General features: G+C 46.2%; 1 protein-coding gene across 1 annotated transcript; it reads left to right on the top strand.

Moving 5' to 3' along the window:
* On the top strand, positions 1–25,764 carry xpo4 (exportin 4). Its single transcript, XM_030786396.1, has 20 exons — positions 1–66; positions 3,026–3,131; positions 3,420–3,561; positions 3,743–3,881; positions 4,615–4,731; positions 5,013–5,166; positions 9,715–9,827; positions 14,926–15,083; positions 16,292–16,466; positions 16,762–16,938; positions 17,269–17,411; positions 17,791–17,936; positions 18,303–18,480; positions 21,334–21,493; positions 21,755–21,924; positions 22,430–22,604; positions 23,047–23,340; positions 23,436–23,616; positions 23,739–23,857; positions 25,038–25,764. Exons 1-20 carry the CDS (start codon positions 1–3, stop codon positions 25,233–25,235), a joined length of 3,111 nt encoding a protein of 1,036 aa, XP_030642256.1. The 3' UTR covers positions 25,236–25,764.
* Positions 25,765–26,673: the final 909 nt, after the last annotated feature.

Raw genomic sequence — 26,673 nt, forward strand, 5'->3', positions numbered from 1 at the left:
ATGATGGCGGCGGTCGGTGCACCAGAAGTGATTTCACAGCTGGAAAGCGCTGCCAAAGTTTTAATGGTGAGAAGTAGATCGTCGTTTTTCCTATTTGTACTTGTATATGCTTTTCTCTTGGTTTAATCTTTAATAGCAGAAAGGTGACGTTGTTTTTCACTTCAGGGATAAATGTCGATCAGAGAGAGCGATGCGTGGCGCAGTGCCTGTCTCACTCCATCCCGCAAAAATCCAGCCATCACAGTATCCCCAAAAGCCACTATGGGTGACAGTGCCTGTGCTGACGACGTTAAATAAAAACTTATATTTTGAAACTTCTAGGCTTAAGTTGGCTCCCGCTCTTGGCGAAATCAGTTATCACTCCTTGTTTGGGCTATTTTAAACTACCGTAGACAGTTTGTGAGCATCCCTAGTTGCAGCGCTTTTCTACCAGTTACACGCTGTTGATTCAATCTTATGCTCACCCATGATAGCGCATGTTTGTTGACTCGAGGTATCCTGGCAGCAGTACACGATCGTAAAATGTGTCGGCCATTAGTCGTCGCGTATATATGTTCATTATGTTTTATAAATAAAAATTGTCACCATGTTTCAGTAAGCTAGCGATTACAACCTTGAGGCGCAACGTGGAGTTTGCTAAAAGTTGTTAGACGTATAGCGTTTGGACTTATTGACAAACGAGCAATCCCACGCTTCCTCGTCTCATATTTTAGAATTAATATTATTTTTAATTAAACCGAAAGAATCTGTTAGACGCTTCGGATAAATTTTATTAGCCATGTCTCCAGCCTTTAGGCCACTGATCATTGTACTCCTTCCCAAACAACTGTAATTACTTGAACTGAGATTTTACTCCTTTACTGTTGATGTTTTTCATTCGTGAACCGATGATACACAGCAGTGATAACCTCGAATGCTCCCAGAACTCGTTCATTTCAAGATCAACAGAAACGTGTTGCCTCATCATGTACTTTGTCTCATTGTTCTGTAAGCGCTACCCTGTCCTTTAGGCCACAGTAAAATGACCATCGCGTTTCCGATCAGAGTGTGTTATTGCTAAATAATTATAAATGCGAGAAGAGCCTACATTGAAGCACTGTATACCGACGTTTTATGCACTTTTGTTTAAGTAAAAGCATGTTATGTTGAAAGTTTTAGAATCGATTGGCTACCTTTTACTCCGGGTTGGACCTGTATATGCTAATAGGTTATATGTGGTCACTAGTGCTGTTATGATTATTTTTTATGTGTTAGTATTAAGTTTAGTCTGGGATTAAACTTGTTTTGGGAGCTCCGTCCTGTTTTCTTTTAGTTTGAATTTGTAGCTAATTGAGGAATTTGCCAGTTTGACCATTCTTTGCTAATGTGTTGTATAGGCAGTATCACCAAAAACATGGAAGTTGGGACCCACCTGGCTGGTGTGTGATTTAAACTGAACTGTACAGACATGGTAAAGGTGTCCAGTTTGAGAAGTTTCAAAGGAGAATTTTTTTTAGGTTGTTTGAGCCTAATGTCTGTAAAGGAAATCCGCATTAAGAGCCTTAGAACAGGAGTTTTTAGGACTGGTTTGAGTGATATTGTGTTATCCTGCTGATGGAACTCTTGTAAATTTTGCAGAGTCATATGTTTCTAATCTTAACTTATATTTTAACCTAAATACCACCCATGATTTGGTGGAATTTCCAAAAAGCTCAGCTTTTTTGTTTTGCTTAAGGTTGTTTGAATCAATTTACTTCTAAATAATGGATGCACTCAGTCACCGTGTGCATGTTATTAATTGATGTTAAAGTGGATTGTATTACTCTTAATATGAGTGAGAATCTCCGCTCTCTCAGACATCAAACACCCAAACAGTGTTTATTCTTTGGAACACACATTTGCACTGCATTCAAATGATTCGGGTATGTCTAGGCAAAATCTTAGGGTCCCACTTCTTGCATTGAGCTCTTTCAATGAACACAATGGAAGAAATAGTTGGATGTAGCACTTGTAGATGTCAACAGTATTGAAAAAGTACAAAGCGCTTGTTTATACTAAGAATTGTCGTCTCACAAATTTCATTGGATGACTCAAGAGGAACAATTGTAATTGTTACTGTGGCTTGCCCTGTTTCGATTCATTGCTTAACTTAGAAATCAACTCTAAACATTCAGTAAACCCTTGAATGACATTCGCTTTCATTTTTGAGTAGTTTTGCTGCTCCCCTATGCCACCCACATTCAATCTTCACGTGTTTCCCATCAGCCCTTTCAGGAATATGTGTGTGTGTGTGTGCGCGCGCGCGCGCGCACGCGCGCGCGGTGACCCAGTCAGGACTGTCTGTTCATCAGATCTCCTGTCCTCTGCTTTGGGCTCCCTCACTCAGGGCGTGTTAATCCTTAAATTAAGTGATAGATCATTTGATGAGTGAGGGTACACGGAGAACATATTCTGAACGTTGAGTAATCTTTCGCAGAACTGTTGCTGAAAGAACGTTCCGGTGATTTGTCAGTTCTTTAAAATATGACACACGGAATGATTGAGTCTAGCACTGGGCTATGAATAATATATGATGTTTACTTGTGGATTTGTTGATTACTCTGCGTATATGTGAGAGTAAATAGCCCACTCTGAGGTCTAGTAGTGGGCTCTTGTTTGAGTGCTGCTGGGTGTTGTTGAGTGTTAGTAAACAGAATTTATACATGTCCCTGATAGTGTGAGATATTGTGTGTGTGTGTGTGTGTGTGTGTGTGTGTGTGTGTGAAAGAGTGAATGAATATCTTAACATATGGTCAGTGACTGTGTGTGTGTGTCTGACTGTAAGAAAGGGACTAGCTGCTCGGAGTCAGTAAGCTGCTGTACTTTAACTGAGAAAGGAATGTGATTTTCCTACCTCACCATATTACACTAGCACTGCCCTTCCACTGTGTTCTGATGTTAGCATAAGTTGTCTGATCTCTCTCTCTCTCGCTCATCTCTCTCTTTTTTTTTTCTTCTTCTTTTTCTTCTTTTTCTTTTTTTTTTAAATGAACCTGTGTGCTCTCAGGCACCGCCGTCCATGGTCAGCACAGAACAGAGGCAACACGCAGAGCACATATTCCTCTCCTTCAGGAAATCCAAATCACCCTTCGCTATTTGTAAGCACATTCTCGGTGAGTGTTGAGCCTCTCTCTGAACAACATTGTGGGTTGACTTTGTGTTGACCCTCGGTAAAGACTTGATGAAGCGCGGGAGGTACAGGCCTTTGTGAACTAAGGGTTTGAACATTATGGAGGGAAAAGAGCTTGACACATTTTTACTCGTCATCTTAAACTTGTACCATATATGTTTCAATATAAACCAAAATAGCACATATAAGTACAACATGTGCAACCATTGAATGCTCAAATGCCGTTTTATTTTGGTATCTAAATCTCTTTCTCTTTGTCTTTCTCTCACAGAGACCAGTAAGGTGGACTATGTGTTGTTCCAGGCAGCCACTGCCATCATGGAGGCAGTGGTGAGAGAGTGGGTCCTTCTAGAAAAAGCCAGCATTGAGTCTCTCCGAACATTCCTCCTCACCTATGTCTTACAGAGACCCAAGTGAGTGTGCCTGTGTGCGTCGGAGGGAGCGATGAGTCAGAGCCTACCTGTTCATTAAGTCTGGTTACCTTTCATTTGCCGTGTGCGGTGTTGTCGAGCCGGGGCGAAGTGTGATTTTTGTTTCATTTCCCCCTCCTCTCCTCTCCTCTCCTCTCCTCTCCTCTCCTCTCTGTACTCCCAGTCTTCAGAAGTATGTTCGCGAGCAGATTTTGTTGGCAGTCGCCGTCATAGTGAAGCGAGGCTCTCTCGACAAATCCATCAACTGTAAGAGCATCTTTCACGAAGTTAGCCAACTCATCAGTAGTGGCAACCCAACAGTGGTAAGAGACGCACTGATACTACGGTGAAAAAAAACGGTCGATGTGCTGCGTAGAGTTTGATTAATTACGTGCTCAAGTTGATTTGAGCCTCGACAACTTTTACTGTAAATCACCAATCGATAATTACAGCAGGTAAAAAAAAAAAAATGTTAAAAACCATGTGGATCATCAGGCTACTGTAGCAGACATGTTGAGATACTGTAATTGACAGCTGTGTGTGAAGGGACTGAGAGATTGATGTTTGTTATTTGTTAAAGCGAAGAGAGTGGAGAGGGTGCATGTTAGATTTACATTTTGTTCAGTAGTAATAGGCATAAAATGGTAAACGGCAATAAATGATTACTGTTTAGAGTGGGCTCATTGGAGATTGTAGTCTAATTAAGGAGTGTAGAAAACAGCCCATAGCCAGCAGAGGGCGCTCCTTGTCCTCTGGTGACAGTGTGGTGTGAGGTGACTTGGATTTAGAAGGGCTTTGTCAAATCTGCCCATGTCAAATCTAACATACTTGAACCAAACAATATCTTACTGGAATCATTAAAAAATACCCCAAAACCTAGTTTTCAAGGTAATTATCTAGAGGAAGAGTTGTGAATAATATCAGATTAAAAGAGATTATTGTGGCTTGAAGGCAAAGTGACTCCTGACCTCTTGATGTGTTTATGTGTGTGTTTAAACATGAGTGATTAACTCCTGACCTCTGTGTGTGTGTGTGTGTGTGTGTGTGTTCCTGCAGCAAACACTGGCCTGCTCTATACTAACGGCTCTGCTGAGCGAGTTTTCTAGCTCCAGTAAAACCAGTAACATTGGCCTCAGTATGGAGTTCCATGGCAGCTGCAAGCGCATATTTCAGGTGATTATACGCTCTACTGTTCTCTCTCTCTCTCTCTCTCTCTCTCTCTCTCTCTCTCTCTCTCTCTCTTTCTCTCTCTCTCTCTCTCTCTTTCTCTCTCTCTCTCTCTCTCTCTCTCTCATTCATTTTATTTTGCCCTCCTTTTTTCTGTCCCTGTGTAACTCTTGCCACACGTTCATTTCTGTGGATGGCAGTTCTTTTCCGATTGGGTTGGGTGTTGTGTTCTTTTGGGCCGCGTCGGGATCTGACCCGCTCTGTGTGTGTGTGTGTCTGCGTCACAGGAGGACGACCTCAGGCAGATCTTCATGCTCACGATGGAGGTTCTGCAGGAGTTCAGCCGCAGGGAGAACCTCAACGCCCAGATGTCTTCAGTGTTCCAGCGTTACCTAGCGCTGGCCAATCAAGTGCTCAGCTGGAACTTCCTCCCGCCCAATTATATCCTTTTATAGTTTTCCCAGACATGAGTCGTGCCTCTTGCTAACTGAGGGATGGGAACATGCCGAAGTGTGGGCATGTTTTTGCCCTTTGAGTGTGTAAAACAGGGAGAGGTACAATGAGTCAGGCTGATATTTTTTTTTTTTTTATGGGTGGGTTTTTTGGGGTTTTTTTTATGTTTGTGTATGTATGTGTGGTTTATCTATGAATATTTTAGGTGTGTGTGAGTGTAGGTGTATGGTCTGAAAGAGAGTAGAGACTTGTTGTTTGTTTTTTTACGGACATCAGTACGTTTTCCTTGGATATGGGTCTGACATCTTTGTCCTTTGAGGCGTCTGTGTTTGGGCCTGCTTTAGGGTTGGTTTCGCGTGTGCGTGTACGTGTGTGAGCGCGTGTGTGCGCACACAGGCACGCGTGTGCCCGATCAGCTCATTGAAGTGTTAATCCTGCTTAGGCTGCTGGTGGCAGTATGTCTCTGTGCCCACACAGAGGATTCTCTGCTGGCGTCTGTGCCAACCAAGATCTCGTATCACTTTCAAAGGGAGGCTGCCTTTGTGCCCATGTCAGAGCCAGTCACTGGCCCACACACACACACACTCACACACCCACACACACACGGCTTGTTGAGTCTGTGTCTGGAATGTAGGGCTTGCTCTGTATATGAGTGCGCCCTGTGTGTGTGGACAGGTTGAGACCATAATCATGGCTGACTGGGTGGTACAAAAAAAATACATTCTCATTAGGGATATAGAACACACTTTGTAAGGACAGTGCGAGGACAGTGTGTGTGTGTGTGTTTGTGTGTCTCCTGGGTGTGTTCTTAAAATTGCATTCCTAACAGCCGCCTCTGCCTCTCTCTCTTTCTCTGTTCAAAGTGCCGCCGTCTCTCTGTAGGCACAGCTCTGGCATGTTTGTCATCTCCCCATGCCATATTCCTCCGCTGCTTGTAGGTGTCATCTGTACAAGCCTAAACATGTGGTCCCAGTACGCCTGTAGGACAGGGTGTCTCTCCCCAGCCCCTGACACCCTGGGCTGGGTCACAGAAGGGCCTTTAGCCGGTCAGGTGCTCTGAATGACTGTGGGGGATGACAGACGACTCTGCGCTACCCCCACGCCGCAGTCACACACACACGCGCACACACACACACACTGTCTTATGAAACTGGAGCAGAGGCTTTCCAAGACGTAGGTGCCTTCCTAGAAGGGGCAGGGAAGAGAGAATGAATGGAGGGATGGAGTGTAGGAGGAGTAGACGACATTCCTGGAGTGTTGTTACACACGCTGGGTTAGTGAGGCAGTCTTAAGAGGGAGGATATGACACTTCAGCCCCTTTAATAGATCACTGGCTCATCTTGGCTCTCTGGCACCGAGCCCCTCCGGCCTATTACTATAACTATAACCATTACGCTGACTGAATATTATTCCCTAAATGCCTCTCACAGTAATATACTGATGTCAGAAAGTCTTTGTTTAACCCCACATCTCATATGCCGCGCCGCCTTCGTCGTATTAAAATAGCGTGACCATAACATTTTATCGAGCGTTCGCTTTTTTCACTCCGGCGGTTTTGAACCGGTCGCGCGGTCAGCTCTCTCCGTGTCTTTTAAAAGGTAGCGGTCGGTCGCGCAGCTTAATAGCGCCCGGTTTTACTTTTGTTCTTTGACTTGTGTTCACAGCGCGGTCTGTTACGGGGATCGAACGTAATCCTCAAGCCTTTGCCAACTGGTCCTGATTTGTAGAAGCGCGTGACCGCTCGTCCTGCTCATGCTTGCGTGCCAGTTGTGTCCCAGCATTCATAATTGTCTCTACCCACCCTGCCACCCCGAAAGACTTTCATTTTACGGAGCCGTAAATTTTCTGTCACTTTCTTGGCAGTGGGCTGAAGCTCATTTATTTAATCGTGCTTATTAGGGCCGCGAATCTGATTCATGAGCACAGCTTGTCCGTTCCATCTCTCTCTCTCTCTCTCTCTCTCTCTCTCTCTCTCTGTGTGAATCCTGAAAAGCAGCGCGGTTCGGAAGCGCTCGTCTCCTTCCGTATTTGGCCCCTAATTTTGCGGCCCGTCTTAATTACGACCGACTCGCCACGTGTCAGAAAGCTGAAACGGTCGGCTCATTGTTGTGAAATGTGCTTTGAATCGCCCGCTGTCCCTGAGTGTTGTTACGAGCAGTAACGCGTGTTCGTGTACCTGCTGTGTAGTTGTGAATGAGACTGGAGGTTTAGCGCCTCCACACATCTCAGCTGTCAGACGGAGAACTTCTCTCATCTTCTCGGCACCACTGTGTCCTCACGTAACCTCCTTTTTCTTATCTCGCGACTCTGTAAAACACGCTCCGGTCGGCCCCCTCGTGGTCTTAGTCTTCTCCCATGGCCTTCCAGCTCAATCCCTTCCTTAGGAGGAGTCTGTTATCTCTTCTGGTAACTTCTTTCTTGATCTCACTCTCTTTGGCTCGTTTTTTTATGCTCTCCCACACTCACTCAATTAGGTTTTTCTCTTCACCTCCTTCCATAAAACAGGGAGAGAGCTTAACCCTGTCACCCGCTTCACTAGCTGGCATCTCCTGAGACTTCCTCTCCTCTCCTCTCCTCTCCTCTCCTCTCCTCTCCCTTCCTGTCATACTTGGCGAATGCTGTCTGTCTGACAGCCATAGGGTGTGGTGTATGGCTTGGCATGGTTGTGACTATACTTGGTTTTGATAAAAATAAGAGGCATCCATGAATCTTCAAGTGACCCCTGAAATATTAGAGACCAGAAAGTTCTGCATATGGCCAGGCCCTCTTTTAAAAAAAGTAAGATTCTTGAATGCATGGTATTTGTTTGAATGTGTGTGTGTGTGTGTGTGTGTGTGTGTGTGTGTGTGTGTTGGGGCGGGGGGGTCCTCCTCGGTCATAGGAGAGAGTTGTCTCTTGGACGCGATTGTACTGTTGGAGAACTAACATGAACCTTGAAGAGTGTCTCACCTCTGTGGTGTTTCTTTTTTTTTTTTTTTTTTAATAAATAACAAGAGACGGCCTTCTCAAATAAACCAGCCAACACTTCTGTACCTCCTACACACGCTCACCTATACACAACAGCGCTCTGTGATTTAAGCTATCTGACACACACCTCTGGAGTGTTCATCTAGAGCATGTGGCAACTGTCTCTCTCTCTCTCTTTCTCTCTTTCTCTCTGAGAGAATAGAAGCAGCTGATATGTGAGCTAATGGAAAAGAGTAGTCATGAGTATGTGAATCATTTCAGATTGAGTTTCATCTGTCAGGTCTTTGTCACTCGCGCACGCACACACACACACACACACACACACACACACACACACACACACAGAGTCGCTCTCGCACACTCGCTAGTCTAGGGATGGAACCAAGTGGCATTATATAACCTTTACATGCACATAATCACGGTGCACCGTTTAACCTCTGTGTGGAGCAGAAGGTTAACAGTTGTCTGTCACTCTCTCCACTCCGTGCTCATAAACGAGTTCCATCCTTGCGATGGACGCCCTGGCTGCAGGCTCCACGGCTGTGCTCCCCTCCTCTCCCATCCCCTCCTCTCTGCTCCTCTTCATGGCCAGAGAGGCCTCTCCTCCTTAGCCTGGGTCACTCAGAGTTCTAGAGCACCAGAGCTATTTTTAAAAGGCCATAAAGCTGGGCCTGTTGGATAGGGAGGGAGACAGGCAGGCAGTAATAAGGGCACGTGCACACACACGCTCTCACACACACACACACACACGCACACTCGCTCAAAAACACACACACACACAGAGATTCTAGTCTCGAGCTGGCACCTGTTTTAGTGTTTGGAGTCTGTGTGTGTCACAGAACATTTGTGGAGAGCGGTTGTGTACTGTGATGTACTATATGTATGTATGTGTGTTTGTGTGTGTGTGTGTGTGTGTGTTGCGATCTTAACCATACTGTGTGTGTGCCGTGAACTTAGCAAGGGTGTGTGTAGTGTGTAGCATGTCTGTGTGTGTGTGTGTGTGTGTGTGTGTGTGTGTGTGTGTGTGTGTGTGTGTGTGTGTGTGTGTGCAGGGAGTGACTGTGGGTCCAGCCCAGAGGAATGCTTGGCCTGTGTCGGTGACTGGCTTTGATCACGCATTCCTGTGGGAGTTTTCTCTCCCTCCCTCTTTCCCTCTGTCTGTCTGCTGCCCCCCCCCCCTTTCTCCTCCATCTCTTGCTTCTTCACTGGACCACTAAGAAAGAGGGAAACCTTGAGGTAAAATTAAGTGGGAGGGGAGAGAGAGAATTAGCTCGGAGAAAGAGGTGGTAGCGCTCTCAATCACAGAGAGAGGGAAGGAGGGAGAGTCAGAAAGTGGGAGTTTGTGATTGATTTAGAGCAGCTTTTTTACTGCAGACTAGGAGAAAAAGTGACAGAAAGACAGACAGACAGAAGGACAGAAGGACCCAAAGAGAGGGGAAGAAACGAATAATAATTAAAAAAAAAACCTGTGGGAGGGAAAAGAGAGAGAGAGAGAGGAAGTGTACTGTTTGCTTGTACAGCCTGTGTGTTTGCTGCTGATGTTGCTGTTGACCTTAACAGAGTCAGCACTGGGCAGGCATTACATTGCCATGTTTGAGGCCACACAGAATGTCATGCTGAAACCTACTGAGTCCTGGAGAGAAGCACTGCTGGACACCAGAGTCATGGACCTTTTCTTCACTGTGAGTACACGGACTCCTCTTCATTCTTTCTACCTCTTTATCACCTCTCCTCTCTCTGTCACAAGCTTCGTCTCCCTCCTCCTCCTCCTCCTCCTCCTATTGTGTTCTCTTGCTTTCTTCCTGCTCACCTACTCACTGGACTCACTGGTTTTCTCTTTATTCGGAATTCGGAATCAGAGGATGAAATCTGCGTTAACACAGCGCTTAAACTCTCTCTCTCTCTCTCTCTCTCTCTCTCTCATTATTTCGTCTTTATTCCTGAGAGCTCTTTTCCTTTCCCTCTTTCTCCCGATCTCCTCTCCTTTTCAGACCGAAAGATATTTGGGGAATTTCAGTTACATTCATTGGAAGTGAATTGTACATGATGTGTGTAAAACACACACACACACACGCGCACACACACACACACACCAAAATGTGTTTTCAGCGGATGACAGAAATACTTTAATATGTGTAGAGGCTGTTGACCCGCAGACGGGGGCCTGGAGTTCAGTGTCGTGTCTGAAATAACTTCAGAAGCATGTGTGCGCTTTGTTGTGAGGAGCAGATGAAAATGTGTTGATCAAAGTGAAGTGGAAACTCAGAGCGATGCCATAAGTAGTGTTTTACTAGGGCAGATAATGGAGCAGTGGCTTTGGGTGTTTTCTGAAGTGCTGTATACTTGTGAAAGTGATGTGCAGACAGCGTAGGCAGCTTTGGCCTCTCGTCGAGTCACCGAATGTGTGGAACAAATCAGTCAACCAGCCCTCAACATCCCGAACATGGCAGCCAAATACTGCTCCAATTTTTTCCCCTTCCATCACACAGGAATGGTCTCCCTCAATCAGCTGCTGCCAAATACTGCTCCACTTTCTCCCCTTCGCCTCCCTCCTCTTTACTGCTGAGGGATTAGCAGAACCAGATTCAGCTCCACTTTCCTCCACCGCACCAATTAGGCATTGTGTATATGAGCTGCCAAATGCTACTCTGTGACTGGGCATCACTTCAGAGACTTGGCCGTTAAGTGGAGGTTGATGACACACGTGTCTGTTCCTCCTCCTTTGTGGAGCTGGTGTTAAAGTCATGACGTTGACCTCTCGGGTCAGGAGTGACCTTTTTGCGGCGTCCTCTCAAATTGCCGTTTTTAGTGATTTGGTTTCTTGGCTGGTTCCTGGAGTAAGTTAGTAAATTTTGTTCAGCAGAAGCAGAGGCTTTGGTGGCTCTCCTGGACTTGTGCAGTTGGAGACTTGGATAGTGTTGATAGAGTAGACTGAATGGTATGGGTTGGTTTGGTTTGGGGTAGGAGGTACAGTAAGTAGTGTCTGGGAACTGGGCTGGTGTGGGTTGGGTTATGCTATGAAGCTGGTAGAGTAGTATGTGCTTGGTGTGTTCAGGTGAGGTTTAAGGGTACAGTGGATTGTGTGGTTTAGGTGAGGTTTAAGGGTACAGTGGACTGTGTGGTTTTGGTGAGGTTTAAGGGTACAGTGGACTGGATGGTTTTGGTGAGGTTTAAGGGTACAGTGGACTGTGTGGTTTAGGTTAGGTTTAAGGGTACAGTGGATTGTGTGGTTTAGGTTAGGTTTAAGGGTACAGTGGATTGTGTGGTTTTGGTGAGGTTTAAGGGTACAGTGGACTGGATGGTTTTGGTGAGGTTTAAGGGTACAGTGGATTGTGTGGTTTAGGTTAGGTTTAAGGGTACAGTGGATTGTGTGGTTTTGGTGAGGTTTAAGGGTACAGTGGACTGTGTGGTTTTGGTGAAGTTTAAGGGTACAGTGGACTGTGTGGTTTGGGGTTTGGTTTTAAGGGCACAGTGGACTGTGTGGTTTGGGGTTTGGTTTTAAGGGTACAGTAGACTGGATGGTTTGGTGAGGTTTAAGGGTACAGTGGACTGGATGGTTTTGGTGAGGTTTAAGGGTACAGTGGATTGTGTGGTTTAGGTTAGGTTTAAGGGTACAGTGGATTGTGTGGTTTTGGTGAGGTTTAAGGGTACAGTGGACTGTGTGGTTTTGGTGAGGTTTAAGGGTACAGTGGACTGTGTGGTTTGGGGTTTGGTTTTAAGGGCACAGTGGACTGTGTGGTTTGGGGTTTGGTTTTAAGGGTACAGTGGACTGGATGGTTTTGGTGAGGTTTAAGGGTACAGTAGACTGTGTGGTTTTGGTGAGGTTTAAGGGTACAGTGGATTGTGTGATTTAGGTTAGGTTTAAGGGTACAGTGGACTGTGTGGTTTCGGTGAGGTTTAAGGGTACAGTGGACTGTGTGGTTTGGGGTTTGGTTTTAAGGGCACAGTGGACTGGATTGTTTGGGTTTGGTTGAAGGGTTGAGAATACTGTTATTGTGTACTGAGGATGTCTTGCATGGTCTCCATATGTGGTATTTGTTTTAAGACGAAGGTTTGTTTTCTTTAGTAGTTTAAGTGTGGTCAGCTGTTCTAGTGTGTCTGTGTGGGCGTCTGTCCGTGTGTGATATGTGAGGGTCTGTGTGTGTATGTGTGTATTCTCTCGCATGCTCTTGCGACAGTACATTGTGTGAGTTATTGAGTTGGTTGAGTGAAGGCGCGTGTGTCAGCCAGACAGCTGCCGGTACTCACTCCTCAGCTGTGACAAAGACAGTCTAGGGGACGTCCCGACACGCGCTGCCGGGGTCAGAGGTCAGGGTGGACCAGCGGCAGGATTACACTCTGACCCCTGGATTAGGGGCCCCTGTTAACAACACCTATAGCCCATGGTGCGTCCCTGTTGGCCTGTGGCTGTCAAAGAGAGATTGGGTGGGGGGGGGGGTGCGCCTATATGATTACATCTGTGTAACAAATGCAGTCTGAGTGCTTCCAGAGCTGCACGACGAAGACCGGCCCAAAATAAAATCCACTTTGCTTTCAACACCTAATAAACCCAGGACTAGGCTAACATTTTCCTACCCAGGCGTAATTGGAGTTTAATGTGTTTTTGTTTGTGGTTTTGGTGTTTTCGCTTTGCATCTATTTTTACCTTCTGTCACTGCGTCTGTCTCTCTCTTTCTCCACTGCCACACACAGACACACAAACTCGACTCCACTCACTCACTCACTCACTCACTCATTCTCGGTGGCTGATTAGCGATGGTTTGTATTGGAACCGAATTGTGTCCTTTCTTGCCCTCGTCTCATGTAACTTGTGGAAGACTGTTGGATCAGGAGCTCTCTGCCCCCGTTCTCAGGGCACGCTTGCGGTTTGTTTTCGATGTAAACAGAACAAGGCGTCGTTGCGGCAGGTCAGAGCCGATTGCCGTTTCGACGATGATTTGACGGCGCTTTTTGTTTTTAGTAACGGGATCTGAGCGAACGCTGATGTAGAGACGGAGATGGTGCGAATAAAATTGAGGAGAGGATCTAACCTTCTGCTCCTCTCAGGAGTCATGTAGAGGGCTTTGTCTTCTTCCTATAAATACATCTCCCTCTATCGCTCTCTCTCTCTCTCTCTTGTCAAAGGAGAGTAGTTTGTCTTGTTTTGATTTAGGCACCCTTTGCCCCCTGCCAGTCTCTGACTATAGTTGGACTGGAGGCGATTGGCATAGTTTGCATGGTCCGGATGTTCTTCAGTGCAGCTGTTTTTACAGAGCGTGCTGCTCACAGAATTTTGGCCTCTCTCTCTCTCTCTCTCTCTCTCTCTCTGTGTCTCACTCTCACCGTATTTCCCCCCTCCTACTCTCTTTCTTTCTCTTTCCTTTCTTCCTCTTTCTTTCCCTCCCCTTCTCTCTCGGGCTCGTAGAATGATTTCACACTCTCCAGCAGATAGGGTTGCTGTACACAGGACTGGTGTGAGCAGGCCCAGAGGGGGCCACAGCTAACGATCAGCACTCACATGGAATCCAAAGACAAGAGAGAGGACACAGAGAAAGGGAGTGTCTTTCGCTTTTATCTACAGGCAAAGGAAGAAAGATCGGTCTTGCTTCACCTCACGTTTTTGGTTTTTTAAGATTTGAAGCATCTCTCCAAATGCAAAGTCTATAGAGGGAAAGAAAAAGAGAGGGAAACAGAGAAAGGAGGCAATGAGAGCTTCGTGCCAAACATCCACTCGTCAGTGAAAACCACATGTGTTGGTGCAGAGGAGTCGGCGAGACTTGCCGCGGACAGTGGTCGACCAGCCAGCCACCCACCCAGCCATGGTGCCAATCTGATTAAACCTCGCTCTTGACTCGTAGCCGGGCTCTCTCAAACAGAGACCGTCAGCTCTGGGATTGATTGTTTGGGACTGGATTTTTGTGATTGAGTCTGGATCTGGGTTTGATTGCTCCTGGCTGTGGTGGCAGTTTATCCTGAGGTGTTTTCTGAGTAGAGGCTGACAGCATTGAGGGGGTTTGAGCCCCTCTCTCTCTCTCTCTCTCTCTCTCTCTCTCTCTCTCTCTCTCTCTCTCTCTTTCTCTTTCTCTCTCTCTCCCCCTCTCTCTGGCTTCAGTGACACAACAGCGCGAGGTGAGCGTTTTCCCACATTTAGCCAACGTATTGATTGAGGAGCTAGAATTTAACTTTTACAAAGACACTCTTTTATACTTGCTTGTGATATAAAATCAAACACAGGCCTGTGCTTGCATGTATGAAAGAGGGTGTGTGTGTGTGTGTGTGTGTGTGTGTGTGTGTGTAAGCTCCCCAGCCGCGTGTTTGGTCAGCTGCCAGTGAACTGGTCTGCAGTTCCTCCTCTCTTTGAGGGGGTCTGTCTAGCTGTAACGCGACTGCGAGTATCTGCAGGGACTTTTTGTTTTTCGCTCTCCCTCTCTTTCTTCCTCTCTCATGTACCATCTCTCTTTCCTGCTCTCTTTTATTCTCGTTTTCGCTTCATTTTCACTCTCTGAATTGTCGGCACAGTTGCCACAGGCTTGGATATGAGCGATGCCTTTTGAGAGAGATGCCGCTCACGTCAAGTTCTGGACTGGTACACTTTTTGTGGATTTCATGATTGCTGTCTTTCATGTGCTGGCTGATTTGGTCCTGTTTTTGTTTTTGGTCTGGAGTGGTTCAGGCACATGACTTTCCCACACAATGAAGATTGCCCGTATGTGACTGATCGAAAGTCTCTCTCTCTCTCTTTCTCTCTTCCTCTCTTCCTCTCTGTTTCTGTCTCTCCCCCTCCCCCTGTCATCCTCTCAGGTGCACAGGAAAATCCGCGAGGATTCCGACATGGCCCAGGATTCCTTGCAGTGCCTGGCCCAGCTGGCTTCCATGCATGGCCCCATCTTCCCGGACGAATCTGCTCAGGTCACTTATCTGGCCCATCTCGTGGAGGGGCTTCTCAACATGATCAACGGGTGAGTAAGTCCGTCCAAACCGGCACTCATCCAGCGTGCATTCAGCCGCTGTCCGCGCCGTGGACTCTTTTGGTTCCTTTCACTGTTATTGAATCATCAGTTTATTTTGACTTTAACCAGTGCCAACTTTTCTGAGCGATTTGGATTCGACTCGTTCGTAAATGAACTGAATACGATCCTCCGTCTAACCAGTAATTTCCTCTGGGATAAATAAAGTTTTATTTTATCTTTATTAGGTACAATAGCATTGCTGTGCTTATGCTTACACTTGATAAAACACTCGAAAGAGAGATCGAAAAGATAACAGCATAACACAGACGGCAGTGAAATGATTGTAGGTTTGTTTTAGATGAAGAAATTGATGTTGTCAAATGATGTTGTCAAACACAGTTGAGGGTATTCCGGCGTGGAATGTTTATTGACTCAGTGATGCTCGAGGGTTATCCATGATTTGTGGAGTGTTTGTTTGATTCCTGTCATCTGAATTTGTTTGGATAAGTTGGCAAGGAGATGCGAGAAGAACGGTAAACAAACGCACAGACAGACACTCATTTCTGTGAAGAATTGGAGACCAAATTGGCAGAACAAGTCAGGGTCTCTTTTTTTCATATTTCTCTCTCCCTCTCTCTCTCTCTGGTCTTATTCTGTAATCACCTATTCCTGGAGCTTTTTTCCAGTTGCATCATCGGAAAACCATGCGGCAGGTCCGCCAATCTGCCGTGATTGAACCGCTCTGCTTGCAATTTAAATCCATCTGATATGGGTTAGAGTCACGGTAGGGAGCTCGAGAGAGAGCAAATGCAGAGCACAAATACTTCTCCAGTGCTTTGGAAAAAACTAGCATTGCCAGAGTCCAGGTACCACTCCAACAGCACTGAAAAATTTCACTGAATTCCCCATGTGCGTTTGATTGCTTTCCCTGAAGTACGGACTATTTAGTATGTGTGTGTGTGTGTGCGCGCGCGTACGTGGGTGTATGCCTGTGTGTATGTCTATGAGGAAATACCTGTGAGCTGAAATAGATTTAAAAAATGAATTGGTTAATTTAAAAAAACAAATTGGGAAGGTTTTTGATGAAGCTGTTAAGACCACAGATGGGCGGTGGGTGAAGATGACGTCTATGAACTTGAGGATTTTTTTTGGTTTGTGTTTGTTTTTGTTTTGTTTTATTATGAATCATCGCCCTCTCCTCTTCTCCGCTCTGGCAGGATTGAGATAGAAGACTCGGAGGCAGTGGGCATCTCGAACATCATCAGTAACTTGATCACTACGTTTCCCAGGAGCATTCTGACCGCTCTACCCAGCGAGCTCTTCTCCTCTTTCATCAACTGCCTCACTCTGCTCACCTGCTCCTTCGGCCGGAGCGCCGCCCTGGAGGAGGTGGTGAGTACCCGACTCCAGCGACTTCAGCGAACGTGTTACAGCTGCTTTCCTCTTCCATGAAAGAGCCTTTAACTGCATAACAAAGGGATTTTGAAATCGTTTCATGACCTTGGTGACTGATGGATGTGTGTTTTTGTGCTTGCGTGTGTGTGTGTGTGTGTGTGTGTGTGTGTTACAGTGTTGGCCAGTCCGTAAGCAGTCCAGTATTTGAATGTGTCATTTATTCCTCTTTCTTTCTCTATCTCTCTCTCTCTCTCTCTCACTCTCGCGCTCTGTCTTGCTCTCTCTGCTGTAGCTGGATAAAGATGATATGGTTTATATGGAAGCCTATGATAAGCTACTGGAGTCTTGGCTGACGTTGGTTCAGGAGGATGAGCATTTTCCCAGGGGCTGCTTTGTGCAGCCAGCTGTACAGGTCTTCAACTCCTACATCCAGTGTCACCTCGCCGCTCCAGACGGCACCAGGAATCTGGTGAGAACAACTGCGGGCGTTTGTTTATTCTTTCGAGCGCACCTGCTCAGCATCCGTCCGTTTCACCTTAAGCTAATGTGTTGCTCTGTCCGCCAGCTAGCAAATCCATCTGATGATTTCATTGGTAATTAAAGTGAATTGAGCTCGACAGATGCACCAAAGAGTTTGGTTAGCGAAACCCACAATCCAAAGCCTTAGAGAAACATTTCAAAGGCTAATGACAACGATGCTTCATTTTAGTAATCCAGCCTGTATGCTTTGGCTCACACTCTCTCTCGCTCTCTCCCTGTCTCTCTCTCTCTCTCTCTTTTTTTCTCTCCCTCTCTTTAGGCAGCAAACGGTGTGACGTCACACGAGGAGGAAGAGATTAATGAGCTACAGGAGGACGACAGAGAGCTGTTCTCAGATCAGCTGGCCAGCATCGGAATGTTGGGGCGCATCGCAGCGGACCATTGCATCCCTTTGCTCACAAGGTTAGAGCCAGAAATACACTGCCGAACGCACGGTTAGTGTACGTACTGTCTAAAATATACCCACAAACACCCGCTTACAGTCTACCCACTGTCTGAAATACACTCACAAACACACAGAGTATATCCACTGTTTGAAATACACTCACAAACAAAGGTTACTTATGCACACACCAGATAAACACTTAACCAAACACTCCACACTTCGTGATATCATTACAGGCATTGGTTAAGAATACACAGCCAATCATGGTTAATCAAAACAGGACTGGAATAGACCTCTCTATGTTTGCCAGTGAGATGTCAGTGAGTTGCAGGCCCAAGATGTGGATTCCAGTATTTTAATTTGTCATCTGTTGTTGTTATTATTGTTGTTGTTTAGTTTGTTGGAGGACAGGGTAACGCGGCTCCACGGACAACTTCAGCGACACCAGCAGCACCTCATGGCCTCCCCGGGCTCTGGCTCCGTGGATCGGAAAGTTCTAGATGACCTCTACGAAGACATTCACTGGCTCATACTTGTCACAGGTCCGTGGCGCCGTCCCAGAAAAGTCACCGTTAACGTTCAGCCAAGAAAAAAAGAAGTCCACAAACTCCTAATGTTTGCATTTGTTCCTCAATTAGAGAACACATATTTGGTCTAGTATAGACTAAGTGTCCAGCATAGACTAAGTGTGGTTGATGGCACGATTTGATGGTTTCTTTATTTTGACTGTCTGCTGGTCAAAGACCTCCTGGCTGTTAGTCGTAGAAGAAAAAAAGAGCACTGTTGGAAGTATACTTGAGTTCTTCTGTGGAACAAAAGCAGCTCCTTTTTATCTTATGGCAATGACTTGCGTGTTTCTGATCTGTTTTGTTTATGTTTTTTGTTTTTGTTTTCTATGGGTGGAGCAGGCTACCTCTTGGCAGATGACCCTCAGGGCGAGACTCCCTTGATCCCCTCGGAGGTGATGGAGTACTCCATAAAGCACTCCACCGAAGTGGACATCAACACCACCCTGCAGGTCCTTGGTTCCCCTGGAGAAAAAGCGACCTCTATCCCAGGGTGCAACAGAACAGACTCAGTTATCAGGTAAGGAGACTTTATGGTCATGTCTTGATGGAGGATCACACTGACAGATGAGTTGTCAGCCTAGGCTCTCATCTGTCATGTGGTTTCCTTGGAATTTCAATAACGTTTCAATGACGTTTCTATGGCTTCAACGTTTAATTGACAAAATGGACGATATCACTGATGTAGAGGGTTTTTTTTTTTTATTGTCGGTGCATCGGGAGAAAAAAAATTAGCTTTATGTAAAACCGCCATCTGGTTTTATTGCAGAATGCTATACACTACAGGAAGCAGAGGAGCAATGTTACTTCCTTTTCCTTTTCACCAAAAGAAAAGAAATCGCTTGCCGCACAGACAGAACTTTGGACAAGGGTGGCAAGGGGAAACGGGATTGGGGGGGGGGGGGGGCGGGTACCAAAGAAGGCAAGACCCAGAGTGTCCAAAGTGTGAGAGGTTTTTCTCCTACAAAAGTAACAGCGTGATGCCTTGCAGCATATGTAAACCAGAGAGAGCGTCTCACAGCAGCTGATCGATGATGAACAAACATTTAACACGAATGCACCCACACGACAGCTACAATGTCCTCTGCTACGGCTGGTAGTGGGTTTGTGCTTTCAAAGTAACACCGAACTGACTAATGTGTCTCCCATTATTGTGGGGTTACCCTGCATATTTGAAAATCAGAATCTCTCGAGGAGGAGGTTTGATATGTCAAGTTGAGTTGAGAGTAATAAAATCAAATGAAATACTGGGGTAGCTTGTCTCTTCTGGTTGTTTTTTTTTTGTCCTAATATTTGTGATATTACATTTTCTGATTTTCCATTGGAATGATTGATCTCTCTACTTAGCATTCTTCAGACAAATGATCGTTAAGCATATCAATAATTCATTTTTCCTAGCCGTATTCTGGTGCGTTCAGTTGAATGGTAAGGTAGAAGCCAATACTGTTTCTGCGCTTTTGAATCGGGAAATGAATAGTTAGAGTCGATACACTGATCGATTTAAAAAAAAAAAAAAAGAAAAAGAAAAATCATTAGTTGCAGCCCTACAGGTTTAAAGACCCACCGTTAATAGATGGATGCTTCTAGATTTCAGGGTATAACGAGAGCGAGACCTTGAGCTCGGTGACGGATGTCGGCGTGTCTTTTAGGGCGCGAGGACGGCTAAAGCTCAGTTTTGTTCGTCGCGGGTGTATTGATGAGTGGATCGTATGCGACACAGTACCAGAGTCTAAGGTTACCGTTACACAGAAGGCAGGTGCCTGTGTCATTTAAATAGAGGAACCAAGAGGCTTATGGGTGTTTAACGGTTTTAAGTGTCTGTTTAATCTGTTTCAATGCCAGGGCGGTGTCTATAGTGACACAGCTGTCGTTGAGCGAGGCCGCTCGAGCCGCGTGTCTCATTAGAGCGTTGCCTTAGCCGTCTACGGCGGAATGGCGCTAAACACGCCTCAAAGCCCGATCCGATGAGCTCCGACACGTGTGATGTTTACCATCTCTGAAAACGCGTCGAGTGAAAGTGAGCGCGGGACGTGAGCGGCGCGAGTGATCCGCCTGCGATGCCGATGCTCGCCGCCCCCCCCGGTTTAAAATGCCCTGGCACTGACCCAGCTATACCAACCATGTGCTTTCAGTAGCCTACAGCGGGAAGGGGCCGTTGGCGCCAGCCAATCCTTTGCCGCCATTCCCCACACATCATTGAATTAGGGCAAGGCCAGGTGCCGCTAAGACCCGCGGCCTGAGGAGCCGGGAGAGGAATGTCTTTTATGGCCTCAGAGGGAAAACAAAGACTTTGGAGAGGGCTTGAGGAGAGGATAAAGAGAGTGAACGAGAACGTGTGAGGAGTGCTACTGAATCAGGCAGGTTTTGGCACTGCCGTCTTATCTGGTAGTCTGCAGACGCTTAATTGTTTTTCTTTAAGGGTGTTTTTTTCTTTTTTTGGGGAGGGGGGGGGGGGGTAGGTTTTTAAGGGGTTTAAGGGAATGCTTAGATGCATGACCACGTAGTTTATTTATTTTACAGGCAGGAACTACAAACAGTGGAGTTTAGCTCCGGACAGCGTGCTGGGGTTTGTGAATTGTCCGTGTAGATACGCCCGGGCTAGACTGGTGACAGTGGTTGTTGACGTGATTCTGTTCTTCCGAGAGCTAGACATGAGGGGGTTGAACTGGACGGTGGAAGGAGATCCGAAGGACATTGTGTTGATGAGCTTTTTGGGGGAGGGGGCGGAGAATGAGCCGGAGAATGTTGAAAGACAATAGGGGAGCACTGAAGAGGTTATGGGATTAATAAAGACAGTAGGTTGCTGGGTGGGGGACAGGGGGGCAGTAGGTTGTATGGAGGTTAAAGGATTTAGAAAGACAGTGGAGTCCTGGATTGGGTTTCCTAATAACAGCTTCCAACCCCGCCGACTCGAAATGTCAGTTGGGTTTTGTTTTTGAAAACGACGCGTGACATGCGGACGCGCTGCTCAGGCCCGGCATTGACGGGATCTTTGTCTCATAGGCCAGTAAGCTCCGGTAATCCCTTTCTTACGTGTGTCTCTTTGTTTTTTTCCAGTGGAGGTGTAGAAGAACGATAGAGTTCTGGTTAGTGTCAGCATGTTTTTGTTTAGTCTCTTAGCATCTATGGACGGAACGCCCGCCATCTCGTTTTCACCCTTTTCGAGCCCCTCCCCCCACCCCCGAGCCCGTTTTCCTTCCTTGGGCTGCTATTTGTGTTTTTTTTCTGTTTTATTAGTTTGTTTTTTCATTACTTACATACAACAATTCCATCTCCCTCTCCTGTTTTTTGGTGGGAAACTAAAATTTCTCTCTCTCTCTCTCTCTCTCTCTCTCTCTTTTTCTCGTTCTCTCTCTCTGGCTCTCTCTCTCAGGTTGTTATCGGCGGTTCTGCGGACGTCCGAGGTGGAGTCCAGGGCGACGCGGGCCAGTCTGACAGAGCTGCTGAGTCCACAGATGGGGAAGGACATCGTGTGGTTTCTGCGACGCTGGGCCAAAACCTACTTACTAGTCGACGAAAAACTCTACAGTCAGGTTAGCTCAGAACAGGCGCATTAGATAAACATTTACATCGTTGCTTTGTTTGTTAGGAACACATCATTATTCATACATTATGCTATCCACTCAGTTTCAGTTCTGAATATAATTTTTATTTTATGTCAGGCCCTCTTAATATGGATTAACATAACTTGTTCATGTGGTACAATCTCCAGACTGTTAGTGAACCTCCCTCTGTTCTTTTCTCTCTTTTTTTTGTCCTCTCTTTGTCTCATTCCCCTCCATTCTTCCCCTCAGATCAGTGTCCCTCTCAGCACAGCATTTGGACCGGACACTGAGGGAGCCCAGTGGATTGTGGGATACCTCCTAGAGAAGGTGATCAATAATCTGTCCGTGTGGAGCTCGGAGCCTGAGCTTGCCAACGACACTGTGGAGCTGCTGGTCACACTGGTTGAAAAGAGAGAAAGGTGTGTTTGTGTGTGTGTGTGTGTTTGTGTATGTGTGTGTGTTTGTGTGTGTCTGCGCAGTAGGGGAGAGTGGAGGAGTGAGGTATGAGTCATGTGCTTTAACTAGCCAATGATATTACATTGTGGCAGTGTGGGTGTGTGTTTGTGTCTACATGCGTCGTGACTTGGGAATTGTGTGTGTGTGTGTGTGTGTGTGTTTGTTTGTTTTTTTATTGTGTAGCACCCCCTGTTGGTGAAATTGTAGAGGTGTTAAGACAGCATGCTGGTGCTGAATATTTTATTCTTTAAGTTAACTGAAAAGCTTCAAATGTTGCTTTATTTGAGTGTTCTCTAACAACAACAACATAATTTTACAACATGAAAGCATAAGCTTGGTTAAAAAGACTTCATATGAGGAGCTTCCTTTTTTTGTTTAACTGACCAATAAGAACACACAGATTCATGTTTCAGCCATTTGACCTTAACATGCTGAACTACTCTCTCTCCTGCCCTTTTCATCCGTCAGGGCGAATATTGTAGTGCAGTGCGAGAACTGGTGGAATTTGGCGAAACAGTTTGCAAGCCGTAGCCCTCCCCTGCACCTCCTGTCCAGCTCGGTCCAGCGGACCCTGATGAAGGCTCTGGTTCTGGGCGGCTTCGCACACATGGACTCTGACACCAAACAGCAGTACTGGACAGAGGTCAGGACCCAAAGACACCCTGACACAGACAATAGTATATGAACTACACAGCAGGAGACGGGTTCTGGGGGGTTCTTTGCTACTTAATGGAACGCAAAACATTTGACTGTTTCTGTGTGGCAAGACATTTGGTCTCAAGTCATTACCCCTCAGGAATAGTCTTGTGCTGTTTCGTCCGTAATACGATAGAATAGAATGGCCGATTGCTCGGAGTGGTTATACTTCCACATTTGCCTAAATGAAACTCCTGACTCACGGAAGAGACATTTCTAACCACTGTCTGGATATCTGTTTACTAGAGTAGTTTGTAGTGTAAATTGGTCCATGTCGCAAAGCATATTTTTGTTTATTTTGATGTGCTTTTGTTGTCCTGACACACTCGTGTAAAGTCGTATCTGTATGGGAGAGGTCTTTGACTCTTTATCCTGTCTTGTCCACTCAGGTCCTGCACCCTCTCCAGCAGCGCTTCCTTAACCTCATCAACCAGGAGAACTTCGCTCAGATCTGCCAGGAGGAGGCCGTCAAACACGAGATCGTCGCCACGCTGGAGGCGCTGTGCGGCATCGCCGAGGCGACGCAGATCGACAACGTGGCCTCGCTCTTCAGCTTCCTCATGGACTTCCTGTCCAGCTGCATCGGCCTGATGGAGGTGTACCAGAACACGCCGGACACGGTGAACCTCATCATCGAGGTCTTTGTGGAGGTGGCCCACAAACAGATCTGCTATCTGGGAGAGGTGAGCATGACACAAGCAATGGGGATGAAGCGGTTTGGACTCATCGGAAAGATAAACAACTCATTGTGACTGTTTCTGTTCTGTTTTTCTCGTAGACAAAGTCGATGAAGCTGTACGAGGCTTGTCTGACGCTGCTTCAGGTCTACTCAAAGAATAACCTGGGTCGGAAAAGGGGAGACGTGACGGCCGAGGAGGACCAGTACCAGGACCTCCTGCTCATCATGGAGCTTCTCACCAACCTGCTATCCAAAGAGTTCATCGATTTCAGCGACACCGGTGTGTACATTTGTTTGAGTGTGAGAGAGAGAGAGTGTGTGAGGGAGTGGGAGCTCTGCCTTCCTGTGTACTTTTGTGACTTGATAGCCTGTTGTTCACACTCAGTAACTTTGTATGCGTAGATGAAGTGTTCCGAGGCCAGGAGCAGAGTTCGGCTTCGGGTCGCACGGTGTCGGCTGCGGATGTGGTGCTGTTTGGGGTGAACATCGTGCTACCCCTCATGTCTCAGGACTTACTCAAGGTAAAGTTCTGAGTTCTATGTCATTCCCTCTCTTTAGGTCTAGCTCCCTCCTCTTCAGAAGTTATTCTAATGTTTTGTTTTGTTTTTTTCTCTCTCTCTCTCTCTCTGTCTCTCTCCTCTCTTCCCGTCCCTTAGTTCCCGTCTCTGTGTAACCAATATTATAAGCTGATCACCTTCATCTGTGAGATTTTCCCAGAGAAGATCCCACAGCTGCCAGAAGAACTCTTCAAGAGCCTCATGTTCTCCCTGGAGCTGGGCATGACCTCGTATCCTTGTTCCTATTGTGCGAGCGTGTGTGTGGGTGTGTTTGTTCATTGTGTGCATGTAATACTATCTCTTCAACTGAAGGCATGGCTGTAATTTCCTTTAGACTGGTTTCTGGATACAAAAACACTCACAAGTAAATTCCTTGTAGACTTCTAGTTGGGGTAGTCATGTTACAGACGATTTTTTATTTTTTTTATTTTGAGCGTTGTTCCCGTAACTCACGGTGTGCAGTATGAGTTCAGAGATCAGTCAGCTCTGTCTCGAGGCTCTGTCCCCATTGGCTGAGCAGTGTGCCAAGACCCAGGAGAAGGACACGCCTCTTTTCATTGCAACGCGACATTTCCTTAAGGTGAGAGTCATTACATACAATTTTGACATCGCAGCATGACGGAAATAGTCATACATTGTCCCTCTTTTCACATTGCTTTAATGAGCTACATCATCCATTCATTGCAAAATGTGGTTTCCACATGCATGGTGTAGAAGTATTTACTTAAATACTTATTACTAATTCTAATATTATATTACTAATATACTGATCCTCTCTCTCTGTCTTGCCAGCTGGTCTTTGACATGCTGGTGCTGCAGAAACACAACACTGAGATGACTGTGGCTGCTGGAGAAGCTCTCTATACACTTGTGTGCCTGCACCAAGTAAGTACCGTCCATCGGAGGGACCAGGTCTTTTATGCTCTTCCGCCGTAAACATTGCTAGAGCCGTCACGCAAAGATGTTGAATGGGTGGGAACGAGTGACATTTCCTGTCATTATGATAGGATGTCCTCTAAGTCGCTCTCTCTCTCTCTCTCTCTCTCTCTCTCTCTCTCTCTGTTTCTCTGTCTCGTGCTCTCTCTCTCTGTCTCTCTCTCTCTTTCCCTGTCTTTCTCTCTCTCTCTCTCTCTCTCTCTCTCAGGCGGAGTACTCTGAGCTGGTGGAGACTCTGCTGTCCAGTCAGAGAGATGCTGTGATCTACCAGCGTTTGGCCGATGCCTTTAACAAGCTTACGGCCAGCAGCACACCTCCAACCATGGACCGCAAGCAGAAACTGGCCTTCCTCAAAAGCCTGGAGGAGTTTGTGGCCAACGTCGGGGGTTTGCTCTGCGTCAAATAACCACTGCCGCTTCCCTGTCCTCCGCTTACCTCTCCTCCCCTGTTCGCTCGTCTGTTTCAACGAGCCTACACCCCACCCACTCTCATACACAGACACACACACACACACACACACACACTCACGCACACATCTCTGCTACTTAAAGAAAGACCCTTCTTTATGCCATACCATGGAAAACTAAAAGAAGAATCAGAATTGCTGGAGCGGAGCAGAGCACTGTTGTGAGACAGAGCATGTCGGAGGCAGTGAGGGTGGTGGTGGTGGTGTGCAAGACAGGACAAGATGGAGGTGACAGCTCCTCCACCTCTCTTTCGTCTCCATCCCACTTTTTTTGTCCCCGCTCCTCAACAACACAGCACACGTGAATCTAGAAGGTCAGGAAATGGAGAGGTGGCCACCCTGTACACTCATCTCAGTTCACAATAATAATATTGTCTACTTCACTCCCAGTAGGTTCTCAAATGACCGTGCAAAAGACAGGGGAGACAGTTTTACCGTCTGTCTTGGTCTGCCACACCATCCATGTACCCATAAATCAAACGCGTACACACACACAAAGTCAGCCAGTTTTTCACTATCATATGCCTCTCCTAGAGTGCCTTTGTATTTTTGTTTGTGTCATGTTTCAGATCCAGCTGTCTCTACGGCAACGAATAGAACTGTGTCTTACTGCATGGCCCGCGCTCGGAAAACACCCTCTGGGGTGTGAGCGCTGGTTGCCGCGACAACGAGAAAAAGCCTTTCTCACCAAACCCGCAAATGTGGGAGAGCAATTATGAGAAAAAAAAAACCAAATCACATTGTGTTCGTTTTAGGGTGTACATATATTTTCAAAAGGAAAAAAAAAAAAAAAAAAAGAAAAAATTGCGTGAAACAAAAAGGACTGAAACAAGGACTGAAAGGTTTTTATAAGATTATAGATTGCAGATAAAGCAGATTTTTATTATGTCTTCACCTGAAGGAAAGGGGGGGGCTAGCTTGCTTTTTTTTTTGTTTGTTTGTTTGTTTGTTTTTCTTTTCTTTTTTGGATTGTAGTTTTACCTTTTGTCCCCGTCAGACATCTTTCTTTGACCAGAATTATAATGCTGAGAGCAGGTCTGATTGGAGTACGGTGACCACACACGAGGGCCCCAGACGCTTGAGTTCACATTTAAGTTCTGTTTTTGTACTATTACACCCAAACTTTCATTCAATCTCTCGCTCTCTCTCTTTCTCTCCCTCCTCTCTCTCTCTCTCTCTCTCTCTCTCTTTCTCTCTCTCTGTCTCTCTCTCTCTCTTACATACACACACACACACAACACACACACACAAATTGGTAGAGAAGCCAATATTGCTGTAGCAATAACAAACCAAAAATAAATTGAGGGAAGCCACCTGTTTTAGCCAGGGCATTTAAAGATGAACTCCCTGACTTTCCTTTGTGTAGAGCACTAATCCT

The sequence above is a fragment of the Chanos chanos genome, chromosome 10, assembly GCF_902362185.1.
Source record: "Chanos chanos chromosome 10, fChaCha1.1, whole genome shotgun sequence".
Lineage (NCBI taxonomy): Eukaryota > Metazoa > Chordata > Actinopteri > Gonorynchiformes > Chanidae > Chanos > Chanos chanos.

What these genes read in the sequence shown, in the direction of transcription:
- xpo4 (XM_030786396.1), top strand. Translation starts at nt 1, where the DNA reads ATGATGGCGGCGGTCGGTGCACCAGAAGTGATTTCACAGCTGGAAAGC. An exon ending in ACGAAAAACTCTACAGTCAG is followed by an intron (nt 21,494 to 21,754) that starts GTTAGCTCAGAA and finishes TCTTCCCCTCAG; the next exon opens with ATCAGTGTCCCTCTCAGCAC. An exon ending in CATCGATTTCAGCGACACCG is followed by an intron (nt 23,617 to 23,738) that starts GTGTGTACATTT and finishes TTGTATGCGTAG; the next exon opens with ATGAAGTGTTCCGAGGCCAG.